Source organism: Labrus bergylta, chromosome 3 (genome assembly GCF_963930695.1).
Source record: "Labrus bergylta chromosome 3, fLabBer1.1, whole genome shotgun sequence".
In the NCBI taxonomy this organism is placed as follows: domain Eukaryota; kingdom Metazoa; phylum Chordata; class Actinopteri; order Labriformes; family Labridae; genus Labrus; species Labrus bergylta.
In genome coordinates, this window is record NC_089197.1 from 969557 (window position 1) to 995004 (window position 25448).

Sequence of the window (25448 nt, forward strand, 5' to 3'; positions counted from 1 at the left end):
ACAGTGTTCTTGCTCTTTGATAACCCCTGTCAGGTGACATGTGCTGACAATTCTTGACAAGTTCTCGAGGTTGTCCCTTAGTAAACTGCTCCAAAAAATATAAGCAATCTACACTGTTACCAGTCTTTGCTTCCACCCCATTCTCAAAAGCTCTGATGAATGCATTGTATTCGAGAGGGTCTTCATCAAAAGTTGGTATATTCCTTGGAGGTAATGATAATGAACACTGTTGTTGCGCTAGCAGAGCTGTTATGTCATTTTGACGTTGCATGATGGTAAGAAGGTTGCCTTGGTCCATATTAGTTTGCACAAAACCAGAACATTGGAAGGGTTCCTATGTTGAATCCGTGTTGGGTTTTTGTGAATGATGAGCAGTCTGATTTATTTGCTGAGATCCTTGATACAAGCTTTGTTTGTGATTCTGAACATTTGACTTTGATCCAGTTTCTGAAATGGTTTCCTTAGTTCATGTCCCCATTGACATGGCAGATCTGATGCCTATTGTAGGTGGATTAAACAGCTTAATTGAATTTTTATTTTGTGCCTCCATTTGCACTGAAGCTTTGCTGCCCCCTGTTGGTAGCTGATTGAACTGTTGAATTGAACTTTGTGGAACAAATTCCTTTGCAGAGGGTCTGAGAGACAATTTATGTTTTGAATGTTCCAGATATGAATTCATCCCATCTAAGTGAGCTCTGGCACTTTGTGCATCAGCAGCTCTGTACTTGAGCACAGTAACTTTTGCTGTGTGCGCAGCAATTTCACTTTGCATTTCAAGCAATTCCTTTTTCCTTCTGATTTGCTACTCCTGAGCCTCCAGTTCATGTTTTTCCTTGAGGGTAGCTGCTAGCAAGAAGAGCAGCTCTTTCAGCCTCTGCTTTGAGACATGCAGAGGTGGCTGATGACCTTGAAGACCTGTGGCTGGAGCAGCCAGCTGCTAAGTATGTTTTATCACCAACATTTGAGATGCTGTCACCTGGATCAATATCATCAGTGACCACAGTGTTTGTAGCAGCATAATCATTAACCACAGGTATAGTTTTCAAAGCATTGTCATTCAATTCATAATCATCATCATCATCATGATCCCCAGCACATTTGCATCGTTCCTTTTTTTCAAGCAACCACTTTTGTATTTTTTGCTGTATTTCTTCATTATTGTGCATTTGAGTTTCAAACCAGTCATTTTGTTTTGACATTTCATCCTCAGGTATTAATGATTTTAGTGATTTCTGCAGCTCTGTTGCTTCAACACTCAGTTTTAAAATCATTTCATACTTTGCCTCCACTTCAGAAACAGTTTTGTTTGAAAGCACCAGTTGTTCCCTTCCTTTATTAATTTGTGAAGTTTCTTTACCTTGTAATTTCTTTCCTTTTGATTTGACATTATTTTTGTCTCCAATGCTTTTACTGTAAGTTTAACCGGTCTTTTCTCCGTTTCACTTTGATTGACAGGTGCGTTCATTTCTGCGTCACTCATTTTGATTGCTCTTGTAAACAGCTGAAGTTTTATTAAGAATTGCATTAGGATTTTCCTGTATCCCGTCTATGAAAAGGCCAATCTTTTCCACAGCTTGTAACAATTCTAAATCGATCCTACTGTGAATCTTTTGCGTTTTTGCACAGGCTGTCACTTGCCGGCGTCTTGTTGAGTGGATACAGCTGAAGCGGATCAGAGCGCAGCACTGCCAGTCATCAGCTTCGAAAGGCTCTGTTCACTGAAACCAAGTTTTTCAACAAAATGTAGTGGCAATCTAACAACAAAAAGTGCCACTGGAGGGAGTTTTAAGTCATTTCCAACTCATGGTGGGTAAAAAATGGAATGTCTGCTGTTAATTATGTTTGCAGTATTTATTTATCAACAATCTTAAAACACCAACAAAAAGACGAGAGTTGGCCTATTCTGCATCAGACGAAACTAGCTCATAAACATAGATAAAGTCTAAACGTGCCGGACAACATCTTCACACACTTATGGTTGAAAAACTGTGTGGCTTCCACTAATTCCCTATCCCCATTCACCTGTGTCTCCCCTTTCTACCTACCTGTGGCTGTAATTACCAACTATACCCAGGTGCGCAGGTGACGTTTGCAGCAGAAAATGTTCACACAACCAACCACACACACAAACCACAACACACATGAAATTGGCGACAACAATATTATATAACTGCACTCTGCATTACTGTGGTACAACACTGCCTCTCTTCTCTGCTGTTTACATTACTTGCTGCTATTTATCATACCAAGTCACTTTAATCATCACTTGTCACTTTATCTTGTCATTCTCTGCTAATACTGTCTCAATTCCATACATAGTTAACTTCATCATTCATTTTGTACTTGCATATACCCCCTATTTTTATTTTTATTTATCTTATCTATTCTGTTTAATGTGTATTTTGAGTTTACTTGTCTGTGCTGCTGCAACACCCGAATTCCTCTGGGATCAATAAAGTATAATCCTATCCTATCCTATCCTACCTCTGTGAGTGTTGGAAAATGTCACAGGTGGGGATCCTGACTTAACTCTTTGATTTCCACACGAAGAAATCCATTTGCAAAAAATTATTTGTTGGTAAAATTGTGTTCCTGCCTCTTCATTAAGCAACATTTCAGATTATATTTTTCGGATTACCCAATCAGGAAGCAGATATACAGGTCAACCACTCGCGTGGTTACAATGCAAGTCAAAGGGAGGAGAGGTGTTCTGTAAAGGGAACTAAAGCGCTGAGTTGAGTTTTCCCTCTGTGACTCTTGGATGTGTGTAAGATGGCCGGGTTTAAGGATCTTAAAGAGTTATTCAGTCGACGGCTGCTCGCTGCGGTTATCAGAGATATAACAGAAGAAAGAACAACAAGTGGATACGAAGAGGAGCTCCACCGACAAAGAAAACTGCTGGATGTGATTTTAACTCCTGAAATCAAGCTACAGAGAACAGGTTGGTTTTCTTTCCACTGCTGGAAACGTGTTTCCTGCTCATGTTTCAGATAGCAGAGCCTTTAGCTAACTTCCACAGACGCACACAGCACAGTGTTAGCTGCAGCTAGCTCCTGCTAACAACATCATTGAGTTTACTGGACTAAAAGACTCTTTAAGTCTTCACCTATTGAATCCAGCAACGGATCTGGTTATTGGAGATACGTTTTAGAAACCTTAACAATATGCTATGCACATGGCGGAGTTTAACACTTCGGTAAAGTTAGAAATATATTCACAGATTCGGCTTTCCCGGATCAATAAGTCATCAGCGGAACATTGCTTTTACAAAACCGACACCTCTCTGCAATCACAACAAGATAGACTGCGAGCTACAATCGTATTTTCCTCAAAACGAGCCGTCCTCCGCGTTGGGGAACTTGCATTGGCCTCTACGCAGAGCCAGCTGGTGCTCGGTGCAGGGACCATCTGCAAATTGCAACACCGAAAAAACATGATACAGAAATATTCAATAACTTCCCCCAGGAGAGGTGTAGTGTCTATAAATAATCCAATGTTCAACAAAATCCCTTTTGTAAGGTGTATGGTAAAAAAAAAAAAAAATCCCATTTTGAATAAATGTCCTCCTGCTCTATACACTACATCAAATTGCTTTGGATTAAGGGCTTTCATGTAATTTCAGTGATTTTTTATCATTAACTTTGGTAATAAAATAAGTAATAACTGTACTATAACATGATGTAGTGCCATCAAACTCACAATACACATAAACCATCTCCTCTTGATTATACGATAACTCTTAGTTTGGTAAAATGTGCTTTAGGTATTACAATTTGCTTCCATATAACTTCAAGGTTTTTTTGATAGGTATAATTAGCAATAAAGTCACTATTATAAGTTATAGGGTGATATATCAAAGCGTCTTTCAAAGAGTATTTAGAAAAGAATAAATCAAATGTATTATTATTATTATTATTATATGTAGTAGAAATATGAAATACATTTTGAAGTTGGTGCCTTCTTGACCCAAAATGCAGAAAGTGTCTTTTTGGCTCATGTGGCTGAAAGACAACAACTCCCAAAATGCACAGCACTGCCCCAGCTCGAGCCAGCCCGGGCTCCTCATCCTCACCGCCGCCGAGAGGCAGCAGCCGAGACACGAGACCTGCCTCGTCGCTATATTGCGACTCGTAGAAATAGCCACGAACATCCGATTCGAGCACAAGACCTCCAAAATCCACTTCATCCATATCAGTTTGAAGTTGAAACAAACTTTCCTCCATTGTCGGTTCTTCTCAGCTTTCTCCACAGATAGCATAGCTACCAAGCAAGATAGTGGATGTTGCTTTTAGATTCTGGGAGTGAGGTCCCACCCACTGATCTGTGATAGGTCTGTAGCTTCAGTGGGGTCTCCCCCCCCCCATGGGCGGGTTGAAAACATGAGGAACTAGTGATGTAGTTTCACCCCCTCTAACCGAAGCAAACACTTTTATTTACACAACCTTTTCTGCTGGTTTCATTTACTTTGACCTTTTTTCCATGGTTAAGTTAATACAATATCTTCGGCCAACCGCAAGTTCCTTATTTTCTTTCAAAAATCACTGCCTATCTGTGTTGCATGAATACATTTTTTTTACCCGGGTCGTATTTTCCGCGAAAGCTCCAGGAAGTGACATTTTATGCACGTTCTCAACATCCTCCTCACTCCGCTCCGCTTACAGAGATCAACAGTACAACTCATCACACACTCCCGGTCTTCACCTCCACAGCCAGAGGCCGTCTTCCACACACTTCTATCCGCTCTAGGAGCTCTCAAAGACAAACTCATCACACACTCCTGCTCTCAGCCAGTGCCTGCAGAGACTGTTGTTTGTAGGATGGAGAATGAATACAGACACACAGACTCCTTCACAGACTTTCACGTGTATGACCACTTACCTCCTCTGTAAACATTATGCCGGTAAATATCCAGTGTTTCACGACCGATGATGATGCTCCTTTGTGTACGTACGAGCACGTGAGGGAGAGCGAGCAACAGGTTACTGGTGCAGTTCACCTAACGGTCTGCGGTATCACTACAAATGCAGTGTTTTTAAAAGTTACATATATTCCCTTTAATATTCAAAAAGCAGTCTGAGTACCGTTAATGTTTGTTTACTGTGTCCTGCAGATGTCCAGCAGCTGTTGGTGAGTAAAGAGCTTCCACCTGAGCAGCAGGAGTGGTGCCACATTCTTGACCAGGAGGAGACTAAGCCCCAACACATTAAAGAAGAACATGAGGAACTGTGGATCAGTAAGGAGGAAGAACAGCTTCAAGGACTGGAGGAGGCTGATACCGCCAAGTTCCCCTTCACTCCTGTCTCTGTGAAGAGTGAAGATGATGAAGAGAAACCTCAGTCCTCACAGCTTCATCAGAGACAAACTGAACAGATGGAAACAGGAGTTGATGGAGAGGACTGTGGAGGAGCAGAACCAGAGAGAGACTCAGATCCAGAGAGACGTTTACAACCACAGACTGAGGTCGAGACTGAAGACTCTTATGAACCTGAGACTGATGACAGTGATGATTTGAAGGAGATAAGAGAAGATTTGTCAGAATTACACTTGGAAGAATAAGAAACTAAAGACTGGTAAGAGACCACACAGGTGCTCTGAGTGTGGTAAAAGGTTTAACCAGAAAGGGATTCTGACCACACACATGTTAGTTCATACAGGAGAGAAACCCTTCAGCTGCTCTGAGTGTGGTAAAAGGTTTAATCAGAAAGGGATTCTGACCAGACACATGTTAGTACATACAAGAGAGAAACCCTTCAGCTGCTCTGTTTGCAGTAAAAGCTTTACCCGAAGAGAACATCTGACCACACACATGTTAATTCATACGGGAGAGAAACCCTTTAGCTGCTCTGGGTGTGAGAAAAGTTTTAACCAAAAACAACTTCTGACCAGACACATGCTGGTTCACACAGGAGAGAAACCCTTAAGCTGCTCTGTTTACAGTAAAAGCTTTACCCGAAGAGAACATCTGACCACACACGTTAATTCATACAGGAGAGAAACCCTTCGGCTGCTCTAAGTGTGGTGACATGTTTACTTCTAAGACAATTATGATACGTCACATGATGATTCACACTGGAGAAAAAGCCTTTAGTTGCTCTGTGTGAGAAACGATTTAACCATGAGTCTAGTCTGACATATCAGAGGGGAGAAACCCTTCAACTGCTCGTTTTGCAGTAAAACTTCTACCCAAAGAGGAAATCTGAACAAACACGATGATTCACATGAGACAAACCCTTCAGTTGCTCTCAGTGTGGTAAAAGGTTTAGTTCTAAGGGAAATCTGACCAGACACATGATAGTTCATACAGGAGAGAAACCCTTCAACTGTTCTATTTGCAGGAAAAGCTTTACCCAAAGAGGAAGTCTAACCACACACACATTTTAGTTCATACAGGAGAGAAAGCCTTCAGCTGCTCTGAGTGTGGTAAAAGGTTTAGTTCTAAAGGAAATCTGACCAGACACATGATGATTCACACTGGAGAGAAATGCTAATCCTGTGCAATGGTAAAACTGATCCAAAGGAATCCAAGTTAACAACATCACTAATGTGTATTCATAAGTATGTATTGACTAACAGATGTATAACTGTTGTTATAAAGGGATATAAGACAATTCTATTCACAGGAATCTGTCTCTACTTTTTTGACATTGATGTTTTGTTGCTGACATATGAACCAGTAAGTTGGGATCAGCTATGATGTTTGAATTTTAAGTGTTTATATGATACAGTTACAGTGTAAGGATTCTTCTTCTCTCCTGATATCTTCTCTTCTTTCTGTCACTCTGTTTCCTTGGAGGCATCTGTGTTGGGTAGCACAAGTTCTTCAGACAGCTCATGTGTAACCTTGTAATAAATAAACTGATGTAGAGTGAGAGACTTTCATCTACTTGTGTTATTTTGTGTCGAGTGCCTAAAGTCTCTTAGGAAAGAAAAGGAGCTCAGCAGATCCTGATGCAGAGCGACCACAGTCAGATCAGGTCCAGGTTGATTTCACTGAAAACCATTCTGGATTTACTCAACATATTGTTAGAAGAAACAATAGAAATGCATTACAGCCTTCAGTGTGTATAACTAAATGGTATATGGAAAAAAAACACTTCAATTGTGTGTATATTTGTTCTGTTATCATTTCTCTCTTTGGCTTCCTTTTCGCTGCTTCATTGACTCCCCCAGTGCATCTCTGGCAATCCGATGAGCCAACTCCACTCCGACTCTCCCGGAGTTGCTGGACATACTCAGGGGAAGAAGGAGCTGTTTAAGGGTCGGGGGCAGGCCAGTTACCAGGTCCTCCGGTTCACTAACTTCACGGCCGAACATCATGAAGTTGGGTGTGAAACTGGTAGCGCTGTGCCTGGTTGCTCTGTAAGCCTTGACAGCGTAGGGGATCATAAGGTCCCTGTGTCAGCGCTCGGCTGTTGTGGCCAGAATCTTCTGCATGGTGGAGTTAAATCTTTCTACCGGTCCATCAGACTGTGGTCTGTTGTGCGTTTCCTCAATAACAGCGAGCCCATTTTCTGGAACACCTCGGACTCGAAGTTCCAACCCAGATCACTGTGCACTGTTTGCGGTGCAACATAACCACACACCCAGTTAGTGCTCTTTCTGCTGCCTTGTGTTTCTCCCCACTCAGGTTGCCTTCAGGTAGAGAGGGGCGGAGCCACTTAATTTGATGTTGTGCACCTGGGCAAACAGGGCCTCAGTATTTAAACTGGCTTCTTATTCTCTGTTTCTCTCTCGTCAACACTATACACATTCACCATTGCAATCACCACTGATTTACAGTTTGCACATTCTTTTATTAGGAACAAAAAGCAGCATATTTTCTTTGCTTGTTGGACTGATTACCTTGTTACATTACATTTTTTGAGACGTTTCGTTAAATTGGTTTTTAAACTTGGTATTTAATCATTGGCAGACAGTGAACCTTACTCAATAAGTGTCATGGGTGCACTAGACAGTTTCACTAGCATGCCTGTTTTACCTTTTTCACCTGACTCAGACACAGGGGAATTGGTTCCTGTCGTGGGATTTGGATTAAAAATTGTGTCTGCGCCTGACACAGTAGAAGGGGAAGTTCTTTTGGATGTTTGTCCTCAGCTGCCGGTCTATGGGATTGACGTTCTGGGGAGTGATTTGGCTGGGGAATGTGTCTTGGCGGATGAGGGGTTTCTGGATGTTGTGGTTGAGATGCAGTTTGTCTTGCGGGGACCTGAGGTTGTTGTGGGGTGTCCAGAGTTTGCACCTGTCTGTCCTGATGAGGTGGGTCCTTCTTTTTGCCAGACATCTCGAGGGGATGCACCTGGTGCTGTTCTCCCACCTGATTTGGGAGCACTTTTTGATGGGGAGGAGGAGGCATCAGCAACTCTTGATGCCACTTTGAGGGTTTGTTCATAGAAGTTACAAACCAGATAGTGAAAGACTTGAGAGCTCATGAAAAGTATAGTTCATCTCCAGCTTTTGCTCCAGAGTTCGATAATGTGGATGTGGTTCTGTGTACTATGAACGTGACAGTGCTTGCTGCGCTTAACCTTGATCATGCTTTCCAGAGTTGTGGTAATGATTCAAAGGTAGAAACTGCAGTCGGGTTAGTTTAAGAAAGAAAGCTAGGGCTTGAGCGGCTTGTCAGTTGCTACTTCAAGAGGTTAACTTTGTACCATTTGATCTCATCACAGAGACAGAAAGTTTGGTTTCTGTTTGGGCGGTACACCATTCCGACATGTATGTTGGTGCCAGTGTTGTCCCTCTGATTTTGTAAGATAGTTATTAGCCTTGTCAATAGAACATGGCCACTGGTGTATAATGCCAAATCGAGGCTGGTCTCTTAAAAACTGCATTTGTTTGCCTTGTTTGTCCTGTGGTTTTGTTTTGTTCATACTCTTAAAGTGCTCCTAGGACCTGATCGAGGCTGCTGAGAGGGAAGCTGAAACTAACATTGGGATAATATAAGTTATATTGGGTTTTTGATTACTACATTTGGGAAATATGGTACTTTGTTTATTGGTACTGGGTGGGACCAAGTTCTTTCGGGGGCGGGTGTGACGAGGGGAAATTCGGGCATGAATCAAACATGAATCAAGCACCACAGGAGAATAATCCAGCTCTCTCTGAACGCTCCGTTTTGGTGTGTGTGTCTCTTTAAATGCAATGAGCCCCCCCTGAGTTTTCCCCGCAGATGTCACTCCTTCAGTAGGGAGAATAAAAATGGCGGACCTGCTCAAAGGTTTTGTTCTAGGCTGGGGGCGGAGTCCATGGGTGGAGATACCAGGTATGGGGAGGGTATATTTTTACCAGAATCCCACTGTGACATCACAAGGATGCAGACCACAAACAAAGGACTGGATGGGTTTATTTCACATGTTGTGGGTCAGTAGACACTCAGGTTACCCAGATATATGTTCAGAAACACTGTACAAGTGGATTTTTCAGAATATGTCTCCTTTAATGTTGTATAATAAGATATGGGAGGGAGGGAGGGAGGTTGCCAGTTAGCTGGAAGGAGGCAGTGATTGTTCCATTAAGGAAACCAGGAAAAGATCCAAGCAACGCAGCTAACTACAGGCCAATCACCTTAACGTCACATATTTGTAAAGTGATGGAGCGCATGGTAAATGGCCCATGGCGTGATGAAGTTTCATAAGTATTTGTATGGTCGTAAGTTTACTTTGATAACAGACCACAAACCGTTACTTAAGATCTTAGGTTCAAAAACGGGGGTACCTCCCTTAGCTGCTGCTAGGATTCAAAGATGGTCTCTGATTTTAGCAGCGTATACCTATGAAATCCAGTACAAGCCATCGGAGCAACACGGAAATGCTGATGCATTATCTAGACTCCCTGTGCCCAATGATAGTTTTCCAAAACTGAATCCAGTGTTCAGGGTGTCATATTTAGATAGTCTGCCTGTCACAGCAAAAGATATAGCACTGGAAACGCAGACGGATCCAGTGCTGGCAAAAGTAAAACAGAATGTTTTGTCAGGGTAGCCAAAACATGTTTCAGATGAGGTGCTACAACCATATGTGAAAGGGAAGTTTGACCTCACATTAGAAGATGACTGTGTTCTCTGGGGTTTCAGGGTGGTCATTCCAGACAAACTACGGGGCAGGTTATTATCAGAGTTACATGACAGCCATTGGGGTACGGTAAAAATGAAGTCTCATTCCAGAAGTTTGTTTTGGTGGCCAACACTTGATGAGGACATTGAAAATGAAGTGAACCTGTGTGATATTTGTAAGCAGCAGTAGCATGCGTAGCATGCCTGCCACAACACCTGTACATACATGGAAATGGGCTACAGGTCCATGGGAGAGGATACACCTTGATTTTGCATAAGTTAAAAAGCAAATGTTTCTAGTTGTTATGGATGCATATGCTCGCTGGCCTGAGATAGTGCACATGCAGACAACCACAGCCAGTAAAACTATGGAGGTTTTTAGAAACCTATTTGCCTCGTATGGTTTACCAAAAGAGGTTGTAACAGACAATGGACCTCAGTTTACATCAGGTGAATTTGAGTCATTTCTTAGGCTGAACGCAGTCAAACACATTAAAACTAACAGTAGCATACACCCTAACATGTAAATCAAATGCTTGATGCAAAAAGCGAAAGAATGTTACTGCTGAACAGACTGTAACAAACACTGAAGGAAGCTGGGAAATGTATCCGGATGATGATTGTAAGGACACTGACATTGTGTCTGTTGTCAGTGAAAAGACACTTGAGAACTCTCAGAGCCCAGAAGAACCTTATGGAGCTCTGGAAAATCCTGCGAACACGCAACGTTTTGAGCGCCCTCCTCCACGTTTGGACTTATAGAGGACTGACTGAAATAAATAATGTACTGTGGTTCGGGATAATGTCCATGCAAACATGATTTCTACACAAGGTTGTTAAGGGATAACATTTTGTGTATATGTGTTACGACTTGTGAGTTAATTTGATGAGGACTTTTTGTTCTTCGGAGAAATGTTCATTTAAATAAGTGAGTTTTTATCGAGAGAGGAGGAGCTGTGGTGTTTAAACCAGAAAGCTGTGTTATCTGTTCCGCCTGTAGGTGGCGATAAAGTACTGTATGGTGGTGCTATATGCAGTTGTAGAGTGTCTCCTGTGCCAGAAGCATGTTGTAGCTGGAACACTATTCACGTGAGCGATATAACATCCCACTATGTTCTGTTAGACACAACAGGAGCCCTGAGTCTCTCTCTCCCTCGGCAGTAGTTGCAGTATTTTTTGATGTTGAGAAAGCATATGATATGCTTTGGATAGTGGGACATTTTTGATTAAGTTACATCTCATGGGAGTCAAGGAAAGGATTTTTAATTGGATAATGGATTTTCTGAACAAGAGATCGATTCAAGTTAAAATAGGTGATGAAATATCTAAAAAGTATATTGTAGAGAATGGAACACCACAGGGAAGTGTGATAAGTCCGATTTTATTTTCAATTATGATAAATGATAGATTTGATAATATCCCAACAGATATAGGAAGATCATTGTTTGCGGATGATGGAGCGTTGTGGAAAAAAGGAAAGAATATACATTTTATTGTAAATAAAATTCAGAAAGGGATCAGTTTAGTTGAAAAGTGGGGATTAAAGTGGGGATTTAAATTTTCTGTGGAAAAAACAAAGATCATGTTCTTTTCTTGAAAGAAAATTGGGGAGAATATTGGTTTGACATTGTATGGAAATAAGGTAGAACGAGTTGACTCATTTCGTTTTTTAGGGGTGTATTTTGATGTCCGGTTGACATGGAAGGAACACATAAGGAATATTGTTAATAAATGCAAAAAAATAATAAATGTAATGAGATGTCTCGTAGGAATGGATTGGGGAGCTGATGTTGCTGCCTTAAAATATACATATGTGCCGTTAATTAGAACTAGGATTGAGTATGGGAGTGTGGTATATGGATCTGCAGCAAAGACAACACTTGCAAAGTTAGAAATAAATCAGGCACAGGCTCTTAGGATATGCATTGGGGCAGTGAAATCATCTCCAATATGTGGACTTCAGGTAGAAGTAGGAGAGACGCCACTATGTTTAAGGAGGAAACAGCTATTAGCTAATTATTGGCTGAACTTGAGAGGACATGGAGATAGTCACCCAACAAAATCAGTGTTAAAGGTTTGCTGGGAAAAAGAGAGAACAATTAAGTCCAGATTTGGATGGATAGGGGATAGAGTGGCGAGATATATGGGAGTGTATGACAAGGATATCAGTCCAACTGTTTTATGGCCACCAGTTCCAATGTGGATGCTTGAGACAGCTGAAGTAGACTTGGAGTTACTAAAGATAAAAGAAAGAAAAATAAATGTTGATTTAGTTAGTGAATTCTATGAACACATAGAACAGAGATATGGAGATAATGTACAAGTATTCACAGATGGATCTAAAGACCCTGTGACAAATGCAACAGGATCAGCTGCCATTTTAGTTGTATTAGAATGTGTTGAGCAAATTAAAGGAAGGAAAGTGCTGATATGCAGTGATTCAGTCAGCGCTTTATACAGTATTCAATCAGGATCATCTCACAGTCGTCAAGATTTATTATATGAAATCATATTTACACATTCCCAGGTGGTTAAACGGGACAGATGTGATATTCATGTGGGTTCCAGCACATTCAGGTATAGCAGGAAATGAAAAGGTGGACAGGTTGGCGAAGGAAGCTGTAAAGAAAGAGAGGATTGATATTAACATCAAATATCTAAGTCAGAGGGGAAACGAGTCACATGGAGTAAAATTAAACAGGAATGACAACAATATCGGAACAATCAGACAAAAGGAAGACATTTATACTCAATTCAGAGGGAAATAGATAAAGTAAAATACAGAGGGAGCAACAGAAGAGAGGAGGTCGTAATGACCAGGTTAAGAATTAGTCACAGTCATTTAAATAGCTCTCTACATATCACTGGAAAACATTCATCTGGTCTTTGTGAAATATGCAATCAAGCAGAAACAGTTGAACATGTAGTTATTAAATGTAGAAAGTATGTAGCACATAGACAGAACATGATGTCAGAAATGGAGAGAGAGGGACTCGTAAGAAGAGATGTAAAAAGTATTTTGGAGTGAGGTGAAAGAGGGAGAGGCTGAAGATGTTTGTTTAAATATCTCTTGAGAACAGGTTTGTTGAGGAGGATTTAGGAATGTGAGTAATAATTAAATCCAGCAGATGGCAGTAGTGCAACTTTTTGGATGCCAGCTGCCAATAAAATCCAAAGAAGAAGAAGAAGAGGAAGGCAAGATGGCGGACCGTGTGCAGCGTATTTTCTGAGCTCCGTCTGCTTGTCCCAATTTTACACATACTTTAAAATCCACCTCAATTCTGTGTGATCGTATGAATCTCTAATACATCATACCGACGCTTTAACCTTACAGTGCTCCGGAAATTGCAGCATGAAGACGAACAAGAAGCTCTCTTCAGCCCGCAGTAGCTCGGAGATTTACGGCCATGATGATGCTAAGATGGAGGTCTCTACCGAGAGCTCCAAAAGAAAAGAGCCTTTCTCTCCAGCGAAGAACCCACCAGCAACTAAAAAGAAGGACACTGGGTCAGAGGAAGGTAGGGAAGGAATGAACGAAGTCCTGAACACTATAAACCAGCTAACTGGAACAGTGGACACTCTAGGTACAGATACAGCAACACTCAGTGATGCTAGCTAACATAGCTAAAGTAGTTGAGTTCAATGCTGCAGAAATAAAGGACTACTCAGAGTAAACAAGAAGCGAGTCGTGCGGACCCATGTGACACTGGACTAAAGGAAAACCCTTCAAAATAAAAGCAGGACAAAAGACTACATAGATAGCGATACTAGACATGGTCCATCAGTGTAATAATAAATGTGGGAAAATTTCACTGTAAACATTTAAAGTAAACTATGGTCAAACTTGGATCAGACAACAGAATGCAATGTGACTGTCGCTGGCGCTGCTTGAGTTAAATAGGTTGCCATAGCAACACATGAAGTTAAAAAGCTTGACTTTTATTTAATATGATTGCTTATTTGTTTTCCTTTAAATGCAATCTTAAAAAGCAGGTTATACTGTTAATTCAGTAATTTATTAGTCAAGATCTTTTTATTTCTGTTTGTTATGTTGTCGTGTCGATAAAGTTTCTTTGAATGTCGCATGACATTATTGACCGGAAAGCTAGACTACGTACAGCAGCACGGACTTTGAGAGAGATAGAAATCGCGGGTTCTGCAGAGAACTTTATTATCCCGTCCTTCTTCATTCCTAAGCGTTGGTCAGCAGGCGAACACGGTAAATATTGTTTTACATAACGTTTAATTTACCTTTTGACATATGAAGTGATTTTAGCTGAAGGCTAAAAACTGTCTTGTCTGTTCTAGTTTTCACGGTGTCTCCATGATGTGTCTTCTGTGAAGATTAAAGCTTGTTGTGGACATCAGTATGAATCGTGGACTTTTTACTGACTTTCCATGTTTTGATTTGCACATGAAATCAATGTCTGGATAGGGTTACAAATAATTTCAGTCACCTATGAAGACAATGCTTTTATGTGCAATTTAATACAGGGAAAATCACATTGCATTCTATCTATCTATCCTTTTCGTGCTTTTATTTTGAAGTGTCTCCTTTCAGTCGTGTCACATGGGTCTGCAGGACCCTCGTCTTATTTACCGTAAAGGAGCTGATAAACAGAATAGAACGTTTATTAATAAGAACTTTTAATTATAGGTGAACTCAATGTGCTCTACATTGATGATAAAAACAGGAATACAAGAGACAAATGGTTATCTCAACAATCAAGACAAAACAAAAAACACACACACACATACTCAAAGACTAATTATTCGTATGCTTGAGAGAACAGAGGTTTTAAGTTTAGCTTTAAAAGTAGAGACACCTTTACCATTACAATCATCCAGGATTGAATTCTCACACCCCATGGTACACGAGGATGGCATTGCAACACCAACTAGAGAAAGTGAGACAGCGGCAAAAGGATCACTTGCACTTCAGATGCCACAGAGACGCACAACATCGAACTCAGTGACTTGAATTCTGTGTTTGCACAGAGTTGACTTCACCTGCTACACCTCAACATCCGGAGTCTTATTCCAAAGGTACATGAATTTCGCCATCTCTGCCTTCAGAGTAGAGTGGCGATTTTATCATTCTCTGAAACATGGTTGGATGCCTTCGTTTGTGATGCAGAAGATTATACCGCGATAAGAAGAGATAGAATCAGGAAAGGAGGAGGTCTGTGTGTTTATATCAGATCGCATTTGGCTTTTAATGCAAGATCTGACTTGAATAACGACCTAATCGAGGCAGTATGGCTGGATGTTTTACTACCCAAAACTAAACCCATCTTAGTCGGGGCCTGCTATCGTCCACCGGACCAGTATCATTTTTACGAGCTGCTGGAGGAAACATGCAATAACTCTGTTGATTTTACAAAATCAGAGGTCATAATCGCCGGGGACATGAATACAGACATCCGCAAGCCTTAAGAATTACAGTCCATCTGCTCTATGTGAACACTTGAGAACTGTAAACTGGTCTGAAGTTATGAATTGTGACACTGTTGACAAAGCCTGGGTTATTTTTTAAATCAAGTTTTCTTCAAGCTGTGAATAACAGAGCACCCTCTAAAACCATCAGAATAAAGCAAAGAACTGAGTCTTGGATGTCAGATGATATTTTAAAGGTCATTACATTAAGAAATTCAGCTTTTAAAGAATTTAAGAAGAACCAAAATGAGAGTGATTTTATTCAATATAAGAGCTTGCGCAATGATGCACAAAGGCTCATTAACAATGCAAAAAAATCTTTCGTCAAAGAAAAGATCGTTGAACATAAAAAGGATCCAGGAAAACTTTGGAAGGCTCTCAGGGACCTGGGATATAGCAAAAAGTGAAAAACAAGGTCTGTTAGGCTCAGTTTGGAGGTGAACGGTAAAGTTACCTCAGACAAAAATGAGGTGGCTGATTATTTAAATATCTACTTTACTACAGTAGCTGAAAATCTAGTAGAGAAGCTCCCTGATCACTCGGGTGTATTCAATGAGGAGCAGGTGCAGAGGCATTACTCACAATACGGCATTCAGACAGGATGATTTTCTTTTTGTGAAGTCAGTGATAGTAAGGTCTTTAGGAGACTGCAGGAACTCAATCCTAGTAAAGCTACAGGTTTAGATAACATTTAAGCGAGGTTTCTTAGAGACTCTGGAGTTATTATTGCTCCATCTGTGACCCATATAATAAATATGTCAATAGAACATGGTAATGTTCCAACAGAGCTTAAGAGTGTCCAGGTTCTCCCCCTCACCCCCCCCACTATAAGAAGGGTATTCAGATAGATGGGGGGAACTACAGACCAGTTTGGATTTCATGTGGTGTGTCAAAAGTAATGGAAAAGATCATTCATGTACAGATTGAGGAGTACATCCAAAGCAACAACATTTTAGTCCATCTTCAGTCAGGATTTAGAATATCTCACTCGACTGAATCATGCCTGTTGTTTCTGACAGACAAAATAAGAAAAGAAATGAACTTTGGCAAACTCTGTGGAATGGTTATGTTAGACCTGCAAAAGGCATCCGACGCAGTTGATCATAGCATTTTGATTTGCAAACTAAAAGCTTTGGGTTTTAATGATGCGGCCATTCGGTGGGTTCAATCTTATCTGACTGATGGATAACAAAGGGTAGATGTCAATGGGACATTATCCAATCCAAAACCTGTTACTTGTGGTAACAAGGGAGTTTTTTCTGGCCTTTATTGTTTTTATTATATAACAATTATCTTCACTCAGCTTGTTCATATGATATATTTTTATATGCTGATGATGCTGCATTATTAGTATCCCAAAAAGATAAAATAGTTGTGGAAGACACTTTGAGTGTAGAGGTTCAAAAGGTGGTGAGATGGCTCTCAGATAACAAACTTTCCCTTCATTTAGGAAAGACAGAGGCCATCCTCCTAGGGTCACAAATCAAATTGAGAAAATCACCTGATTTCAATAGATTGGTCAGACATTAATTTTATCAAAATCGTCTGTAAATTACCTTGGATGGGTTCTGGATAATATTTAATCAGGGGAGAATATGGTCTTAAGAGCTCTCAGTAAAATTTACAATAAAACAAAATTCCTTGCAAGGAAAGCCAAATTATTGGATATACCAGCCCTAAAAACACTAGCAGGAGCATTGGCTTTCAGCCACTTTGATTATGCTGCCACCTTCTGGTACAATAGTTTATCACAGTCTCTAAAAAACAAATTACAGACTGCACAAAATAAGCTAATAAGAGTCGTTTTGAAGCTGTCCCCCCGGACAGAGGCAGCTCGACACATTTTATTCCTATGAGATACGAAAGTTGTATTATTGTGTTTTTAAAATACTGCCACATCACAAGCTGCCCATCTCCCTTGGGACAATCCCAGTTGAGAGGAGTTTTAAGTCCGATCTCACGAAATGGCTGTTAAATAATTTGTAGATCTATACATTGTTTTGTTTTTTATATATATTTTTCATTAATTTGTTTTGTGTTTGTCTGATGTCACTCTTGCCTGACACCTTATTTGATCTGCCGTCTTGTACTGTGATAGAGGACAACAATGGAAATAAGCCCTCTGGCTTTTTTCTGTATTTTAATCCTCAACAATTTATTTTTCTTTATATGGAGTCTGATATCATCAGCCTGTCATTTATGTGTTTAAATTTTGTCAAATAAATGTATCTATTTATCTATGGACCTCAGGTCAGCAGGTAGTTTGTTCCAGGTAGAAGGACCACAGTAACTAAAGGTCCCCTCTCCAGACTTTGAACTAATTCTTGGTATGACTAACAGACCTTCACTTGATGACCTGAGGGCCCGGGTCGGGTTGTAGTCTGAAAACACTTCTTGTTACAGTTTTTAGCTTTTGTGTTTTGTATGCAATATTCATTTCCTTTGCTTCCTTTATTAAATTGATCAACTGAACAAACTACTTGAGGTTGATTTTAGAGTTTTAAAATACATTTTATATATCATGCTACAAGTTTTTGTCTTGTGTTACAAAACGATCAACCTTTGTAGCAGCAGCGCTATGAGCACAAAAAGTGAACGTACAGCCCTGGCCTCAATCAAAAACCAAGGAAACAAATGACACGTAATACTTCCATAAGGGTTTGAAATGTTGTGTATCCACTTGTTTTATTTTGTTAATGCACTTTCATTTGTAAATATTTCCTAAGAATATAGTATCTTCACTCTTTCTCATGTTCCCTATTTTAATTCAAAATTAAGGTAAGTTTGTATCCAAAAAGGAAGTCAGGCAACCTAAGCTTAAGACAAAATTATAAAATAAAAGAATTTAAACATTTTTTTTAAATGTAAAATAAGTGAATTCCAATCATGACTAAACTGTGATCAATTCCAATGAACTATTGATTTTCAGCCTTTAAAAATGAAATCATTTGACAGCCCTTATTAATATTTAGTAAGGGCTGTTAGCAGTTTAATCACCGTTAATGTATGTTAACTGTGTCCTGCAGATGTCCAGCAGCTGTTGGTGAGTAAAGAAGAGCTTCCACTTGAGCAGCAGGAGTGGAGCCACATTCTGGACCAGGAGGACACTAAGCCCCAACACATTAAAGAAGAACATGAGGAACTGTGGATCAGTCAGGAGGAAGAACAGCTTCAAGGACTGGAGGAGGCTGATACAGCGAAGTTCCCCTTCACTCCTGTCTCTGTGAAGAGTGAAGATGATGAAGAGAAACCTCAGTCCTCACAGCTTCATCAGAGACAGACTGAACAGATGGAAACAGGAGTTGATGGAGAGGACTGTGGAGGAGCAGAACCAGAGAGAGACTCAGATCCAGAGAGACGTTTACAACCAGAGACTGAGGTCGAGATAGAAGACTCTGATGAACCTGAGACTGATGACAGTGATGATTGGCAAGAGACAGGAGAAGATTTGTCAGAATTAAACCTGAAAAATAAGAAACTAAAGACTGGTAAGAGACGACACAGGTACTCGGAGTATGGTAAAAGATTTAACCGAAAAGGCCATCTGACCAGACACATGTCAGTTCACACCGGAGAGAAACCCTTCAGCTGCTCTGTTTGCAGTAAAAGCTTTACCCTAAGAAGAAATCTAACCAAACACATGATGATTCACACAGGAGAGAACGCCTTCAGCTGCTCTGTTTGCAGTAAAAGCTTTACCCATAGACAAAGTCTGACCAGACACATGCTAGTTCATATAGGAGAGAAAGCTTTCAGATGCTCTGTTTGCAGTAAAAGCTTTACCCTAAAACAACATCTGACCACACACATGTTAGTTCATACAGGAGAGAAAGCTTTTAGATGCTCTGTTTGCAGTAAAAGCTTTACCCAAAGAGGAAATCTAACCAAACACATGGTGATTCACACTGGAGAGAAACCCTTCAGCTGCTCTGTTTGCAGTAAAAGCTTTACCCGAAGAGGAAGTCTGACCACACACATGTTAGTTCATACAGGAGAGAAAGCTTTCAGATGCTCTGTTTGCAGTAAAAGCTTTACCCAAAGAGAACATCTGACCACACACATGTTAGTTCATACAGGAGAGAAAGCTTTTAGATGCTCTGTTTGCAGTAAAAGCTTTACCCAAAGAGGAAATCTAACCAAACACATGGGGATTCACACTGGAGAGAAACCCTTCAGCTGCTCTGAGTGTGGTAAAAGGTTTAGTTCTAAGGGAAATCTGACCAAACACATGATGATTCACACAGGAGAGAAATAATAATAATCCTGTGCAATGGTAAAACTGATCCAAAGGATTCCAAGTTAACAACATCACTAATGTGTATTCATCAGTATGTATTGACTAACAGATGTATAACTGTTGTTGTAAAGGGATATAAGACAATTCTATTCACAGGAATCTGTCTGTACTTTTTTGACATTGATGTTTTGTTGCTGACATATGAACCAGTAAGTCGGGATCAGCTATGACATTTGAATTTAAAGTCTTCATATTGTTGAAAGATCAGAAAGAGTTATGCAATTGTTGAATTTGTTTTTATCATATATTTACTTTTTCTTTTATTATCATTTAATCCATTTATCATTTACTTCATATATATATTGTCGCTACGACTTTTGGTTTTTGGCTTTTATATTTCTTGTCAATCCTACACACACCCGCGGTGCCTACGCACCTGTGAGGTCAGGATAAGTGTGCCATACTCTGAGCAAAACCACATACGAGCTCGTAGGTGTATAGCGTTTCTGCGAATCTGCCGGGTTCATGGTCTTCGAGCTAATACCACACATGAACTTAGTATCACTTGTGTTACCTTGTATGTTTTGACATCAAAACCACATATGAACTTGGTTGAACTTGGTATCAACTGTGGATGTATCTTGTTTCTGCGAATATGCATTGTTGAGGTTTTACAGAATCTTGGAAAAAAGCGACCGTCTGGCTATAAAAACTCTGTGGAAAAGCTGATCAGGGTTCTTTTTTACTTTTCTAAAGAACTCCATGTCACTCTGACTTTTGAATCCCCATTTTGGGACTTAGTCTCTGAGACCAAGATCTTTTAAAACCTCAAGTGTCTGCACTCTCGGGTTTAGACTCTTTGTCTTTGTCTTTTGCTTTTCTTTTTACATTTTTATATTTTTATATTTTTACTTTTACTGTTTTATATTTGCATTTGGAATATCATTTGAAGTTTTTAAATACATTTTCGGAAACTTTTTGAAATCATTTTCTGACTGAAATCATTCACACCACAAAGACCGGAGTCTTCCTTAAGGACCCCATTGAACCTCGGAAGGTAAGCTTGAGCAGTCACACCACGGCACACTTCTACTGACTTTTACTACACACCTCATACACACCTAACATCCTAGCGGGGAGAGATTACAGTTATTCCCTCTCTGGGGGGTAATCTAGAGTCCTATACCAGGGGTTATTCTTGAATCTAATTATTCTAGAAATGAATGTTAGGCAAATAATAAGTCCTCCGTTCTCCAAAGGGTGTTAGCGGAGTAATTTTACATAGCTCCAGGTACTAGGAAAGAGTAGACTAGCGGCTGGTAGGGAGTGAGCTCTCACTTAGTTCTAGGAAAGAGTAGCCTAGTTAACTAATGGGTGGTGAGCTTCCGTTAGCTATAGTAAAGTTATTCACCCCTTTTGTGCATGTCCAGGACATGCTACAATATGAAACAGTTACAGTGTAAGGATTCTTCTTCTCTCCTGATATCTTCTCTTCTTTCTGTCACTCTGTTTCCTTGGAGGCCTCTGTGTTGGGTAGCACAAGTTCTTCAAACAGCTCGTGTAACTGTAGCAGCCCTCGACCAAGACAACATATGAGGAAGCGTGGAGTTCGACTGCTGCGATTTATTTATTTCTTTTTGAGCACTGTGAAAATAGAAAAAAGGCAAAATAAAGCCAAAATTAACATTCAGAAAACAGTGTGTTCAATTCATTACAGATACATAAATATTTACGATTCATTCCTAAACAAACATTTCACAGTGCAACATTTTACTTTAAACAAACAATAACATCCACATCACAACAGGCCTGATTCAAACACACAACACATCACATTAAACACTTACAACAATATTGCACAATCCCTTATAGTAGCGAATCTCCCAATTCATTCATAAATCATTCAATTAACACCTTCCCAAATTATGCATGTACCTCGTTCCGCTTGCCAAGGGTGCAAACTTTCATCGTTGGACACAGCGATCTCCATAAACCTTCCAACCTTCATGCTTAATGGTAAACCATAAAACGTGTATCGTAGTATCGCGTTTGGAGCAAACAAACAATTGACCATTACAAACAAATTAGCCGTGCACATACTGTAACTCTGCTCAAGCCCCCCTGCCTGCTCGCCGTGAGTGACGAGACGAGTGTGACACGTGCTCTGAAACGTGTAATTCATGTTCCAGGGTGGAGCAACAACAAACAAACCAAATAGGCTCCTTTGGCCATTTACAGTAACCTTGTAATAAATAAACTGATGTAGAGTGAGAAAGACTTTCATCTACTTGTGTTATTTTGTGTCGAGTGCCGAAAGTCTCTTTGGTAAAGAAAAGGAACTCAGCAGATCCTGATGCAGAGTGACCACAGTCAGATCAGGTCCAGGTTGATTTAACTGAAAACCTTCAACCATTAATAAGAATCCTGCAGTCAGAATACAAAATAAAGAAAATCTCAATGACACCTGAATATGCACAGGATTAATTAAGAGTGCAGAGGCCACTGGGCACAAAACTGCTGCAGCCTTTGATCACAAACTGAATGACAACACCTGTAGATGTCATCTGGCATTCTGGATTTACTCAACATATTGCTAGAAGAAACAATAGAAATGCATTATAGCCTTCAGTGTGTATAACTAAATGGTATATGGAAAAAACACTTAAATTGTGTGTATATTTGTTCTGTTATCATTTCTCTCTTTGGCTTCCTTTTTGCTGCTTCACTGACTCCCCCAGTGCATCTCTGGCAATCTGATGAGCCAACTCCACTCCGACTCTCCCGGAGTTGCTGGACATACTCAGGATAAGAAGGAGCTGTTTAAGGGCCAGGGGGCAGGCCAGTTACCAGGTTCCCTGGTTCACTAACTTCGCAGCCGAACATCATGAAGTTGGGTGTGAAACTGGTAGCGCTGTGTCTGGTTGCTCATTTGTGTTGTGCATTTTCTCAATAACAGCGAGCCCATTTTCTGGAACACCTCGGACTTGAAGTTCCAACCCAGATCACTGTGCACTGTTTGTGGTGCACCATAACCACACACCCAGTCAGTGCTCTTTCTGCTGCCTTGTGTTTCTCCCCACTCAGGTTGCCTTCAGGTAGAGAGGAGCGGAGCCACTTAATTTGATGTTGTGCACCTGGGCACACAGGGCCTCAGTATTTAAACTGGCTTCTTATTCTCTGTCTCTCTCTCGTCAACACTACACACATTCACCATTGCAATCACCACTGATTTACAGATTGCACATTCTTTGATTAGGAGGATTTGCCTGGGTTGTGAGAAAATGGGGGCTTGTCTGACTTTTGAACTTGGATTTGGCTTGATACTTGGTAGTTGTGAATCTAATTAATTGTGTATCAGGTTGTTTGTGTAGTTTGTTTGGAACTTGATCTGTGCAGAGTGGTAAGTAACCTCTCTGACTTGTTACTGGTACAATTTGTTTGGAGAATCACACATGTTTTTCTTGTTTGAAGATTTAACTATTTGACTTTCTTGAGAGCATTACTTGTACTTATTAGTTTGACCGTCATTTTGATTAATTGATATTTAAAATTACAATGGTGTAACAAGGTTTGTTTGATGTTTGTTTTGTTTGAACAAGAGTTTTATTTTTGAGCAGCCTGATCAGCAAGCCGCCGGGCAAGCTTTGTTATTTTGCCTTTTTTATTTTTGGTGGTAACTGTGGGGAGGGGGTGCACCAAACTTGGTGTGTTTCAGGTGACTTGGTCAGTGGTCTTCTGGGATGGTGTCCGAGTTTGGGAGACGCCTCGAGCTCGACAAGCCATTGAAGAAGTGAGGCTTAGGTGAGTTAGTTATTAGTGTAGGTGTTGTGGTGTCTCCATAAAACTTGTAAAGTAAAGCAGCATATTTTCTTTGTTTGTTGGACTGATTACCTTGTTACATTAAATTTTTTGAGCCGTTTGGTTAAGTTGGTTTTTAAACTTGGTATTTAATCAGTGGCAGACTTGACTTGGGATTCTGACAATGGCTTCTGTGTATGAGTAACAATCCTCTGAAAGCTACAATTTTAGAGGTAGGCATTACACCTAGTTTTGTTGATGCAGGTTTAACATTTGAAACTGATGTGGATTTCCTTGTTGTTGATATGTTTGATGAAGAAATTTTCCGTTGAGACTGACTTGCTTTCAATGAGTATAATTTTTATTTAAGCCAGAAACAGAGTCACTGGACACGTCTACCCAGGAGGATCATGAAGCCAATAATGATCTCTCGCGAACATACAGAGACAATCGCCTATATGCATCCAAAACATCTGCTTTTCGTTATGGGTCTTCAAAAACATGTAACATATCCATATTTGGCAATTCTCTTGCACAACACCTTAAGGTAAACATTCAACTTGAGGGGACTCCTAAATCACCTTCAGATACAAATTCTCTCCAGATGTTAAAGGAGCAGTATATTATCTCTGTCCTAGATACTTCAGACACTTCATATTCCCCCCTTCGAGACAATAGTCTCGAAAACAAGAAAAATGATACAATTATGATGTTAATTAGCCTCATAAGATTCACTTCTGTCCATGCTTAACCTTAGCAAAATTGTATTGTATTTGTTCTGGAGTGTGAGAGTGAAAAACCCATCAGGCAGCTATCTTTCTTTATTGTAACCATCAAACAATCTAGACAGGAAAACTCTCTCGCGGTCCCTCTGCCCCAGGCAACTACCTATAGTACTCCAAACCAATTAAAAAGAAAAGGGTTCTGAACACTTTATAGGATGATATTTAAATGCATACATTTAAAACCTCAGAAATAAAATCAAAAAATGATCCAATGTCAGGCTGGTCGACCCATTGCATCTTCCAATGGACCTTTCCCTACCTCCGTAGTTCTGCGGGGATGTCCGGTCTTTCGGCTGGATGTAACCGAGGCTGGCACAGCGCAACCAGCTGTTTCTCTTGTTTACTCTTTAAAGAGTCCACAGAGAGAGAAAAACATCACCAATACTCCAAAGAAGAATATCCATGTTTGCTGTTTGGAGTTGGAGTTACTCGCGAAGTTACAGCAACAAAAAGTAAATATTAACAAAATAAACTAAAAAACAATAACGAGGGGGGTCGGAGCTGCGTAACAGGCGACCACCCAGAGCGGCGCCGGAAGACGCAGTGTTGCAACCTTTTCAGTAAAATACGAGGCAAACATGTCTGGTGTGAACAGATCGGAGGGTGGAGGAGGAGGTGGTTGAAGCAGTGAGTTAAAAGCAGAAAACATTTTTCTTGTATCTCTGGCATTGCATATCTTGTTCTGATAATATGTTGTCTTGGCCATTTTCAGGCTGGAGGAGAATGAGACAAGTCTTTGCTTATAGTCATTGAGGTCAGCGGACTGTTTGGACTTTTGCCATTTTCTCTCTGCTGACATCAGCCCTGCTCTTTGCTCTCTTATGACTTATGATCAGGTCCTAGGAGCACTTTAAGAGTATGAACAAAACAAAAACACAGGACAAACAAGACAACCAAATGCAATTTTTAAGAGACCAGCCTAGATTAGGCATCTTTATACACCAGTGGCCATGTTCTATTGACAAGGCTAATAACTATCTTACAAAATCAGAGGGACAACACTGGCACCAACATACATGTCGGAGTGGTGTAGCGCCCAAACAGAAACCAAACTTTCTGTCTCGGTGATGAGATCAAACAGTACAAAGTTAACCTCTTGAAGTAGCAACTGACAAGCCGCTCAAGCCCTAGCTTTCTTTCT

At 40.3% G+C, this 25448-nt stretch overlaps 1 protein-coding gene and 1 long non-coding RNA gene across 2 annotated transcripts in view; one reads left to right on the top strand and one right to left on the bottom strand.

Annotated features, from left to right (window-relative positions):
- LOC136178527 (uncharacterized) overlaps positions 1 to 25448 on the bottom strand; it is a 142577-nt gene that overhangs the window by 90699 nt on the left and 26430 nt on the right. The gene's annotated exons all lie outside the window — the stretch shown is intronic.
- Positions 13223 to 19873, top strand: LOC109996342 (gastrula zinc finger protein XlCGF57.1-like). Its single transcript, XM_065952422.1, has 2 exons — positions 13223 to 13569; positions 18514 to 19873. Exons 1-2 carry the CDS (start codon positions 13404 to 13406, stop codon positions 19740 to 19742), a joined length of 1395 nt encoding a protein of 464 aa, XP_065808494.1. The 5' UTR covers positions 13223 to 13403; the 3' UTR covers positions 19743 to 19873.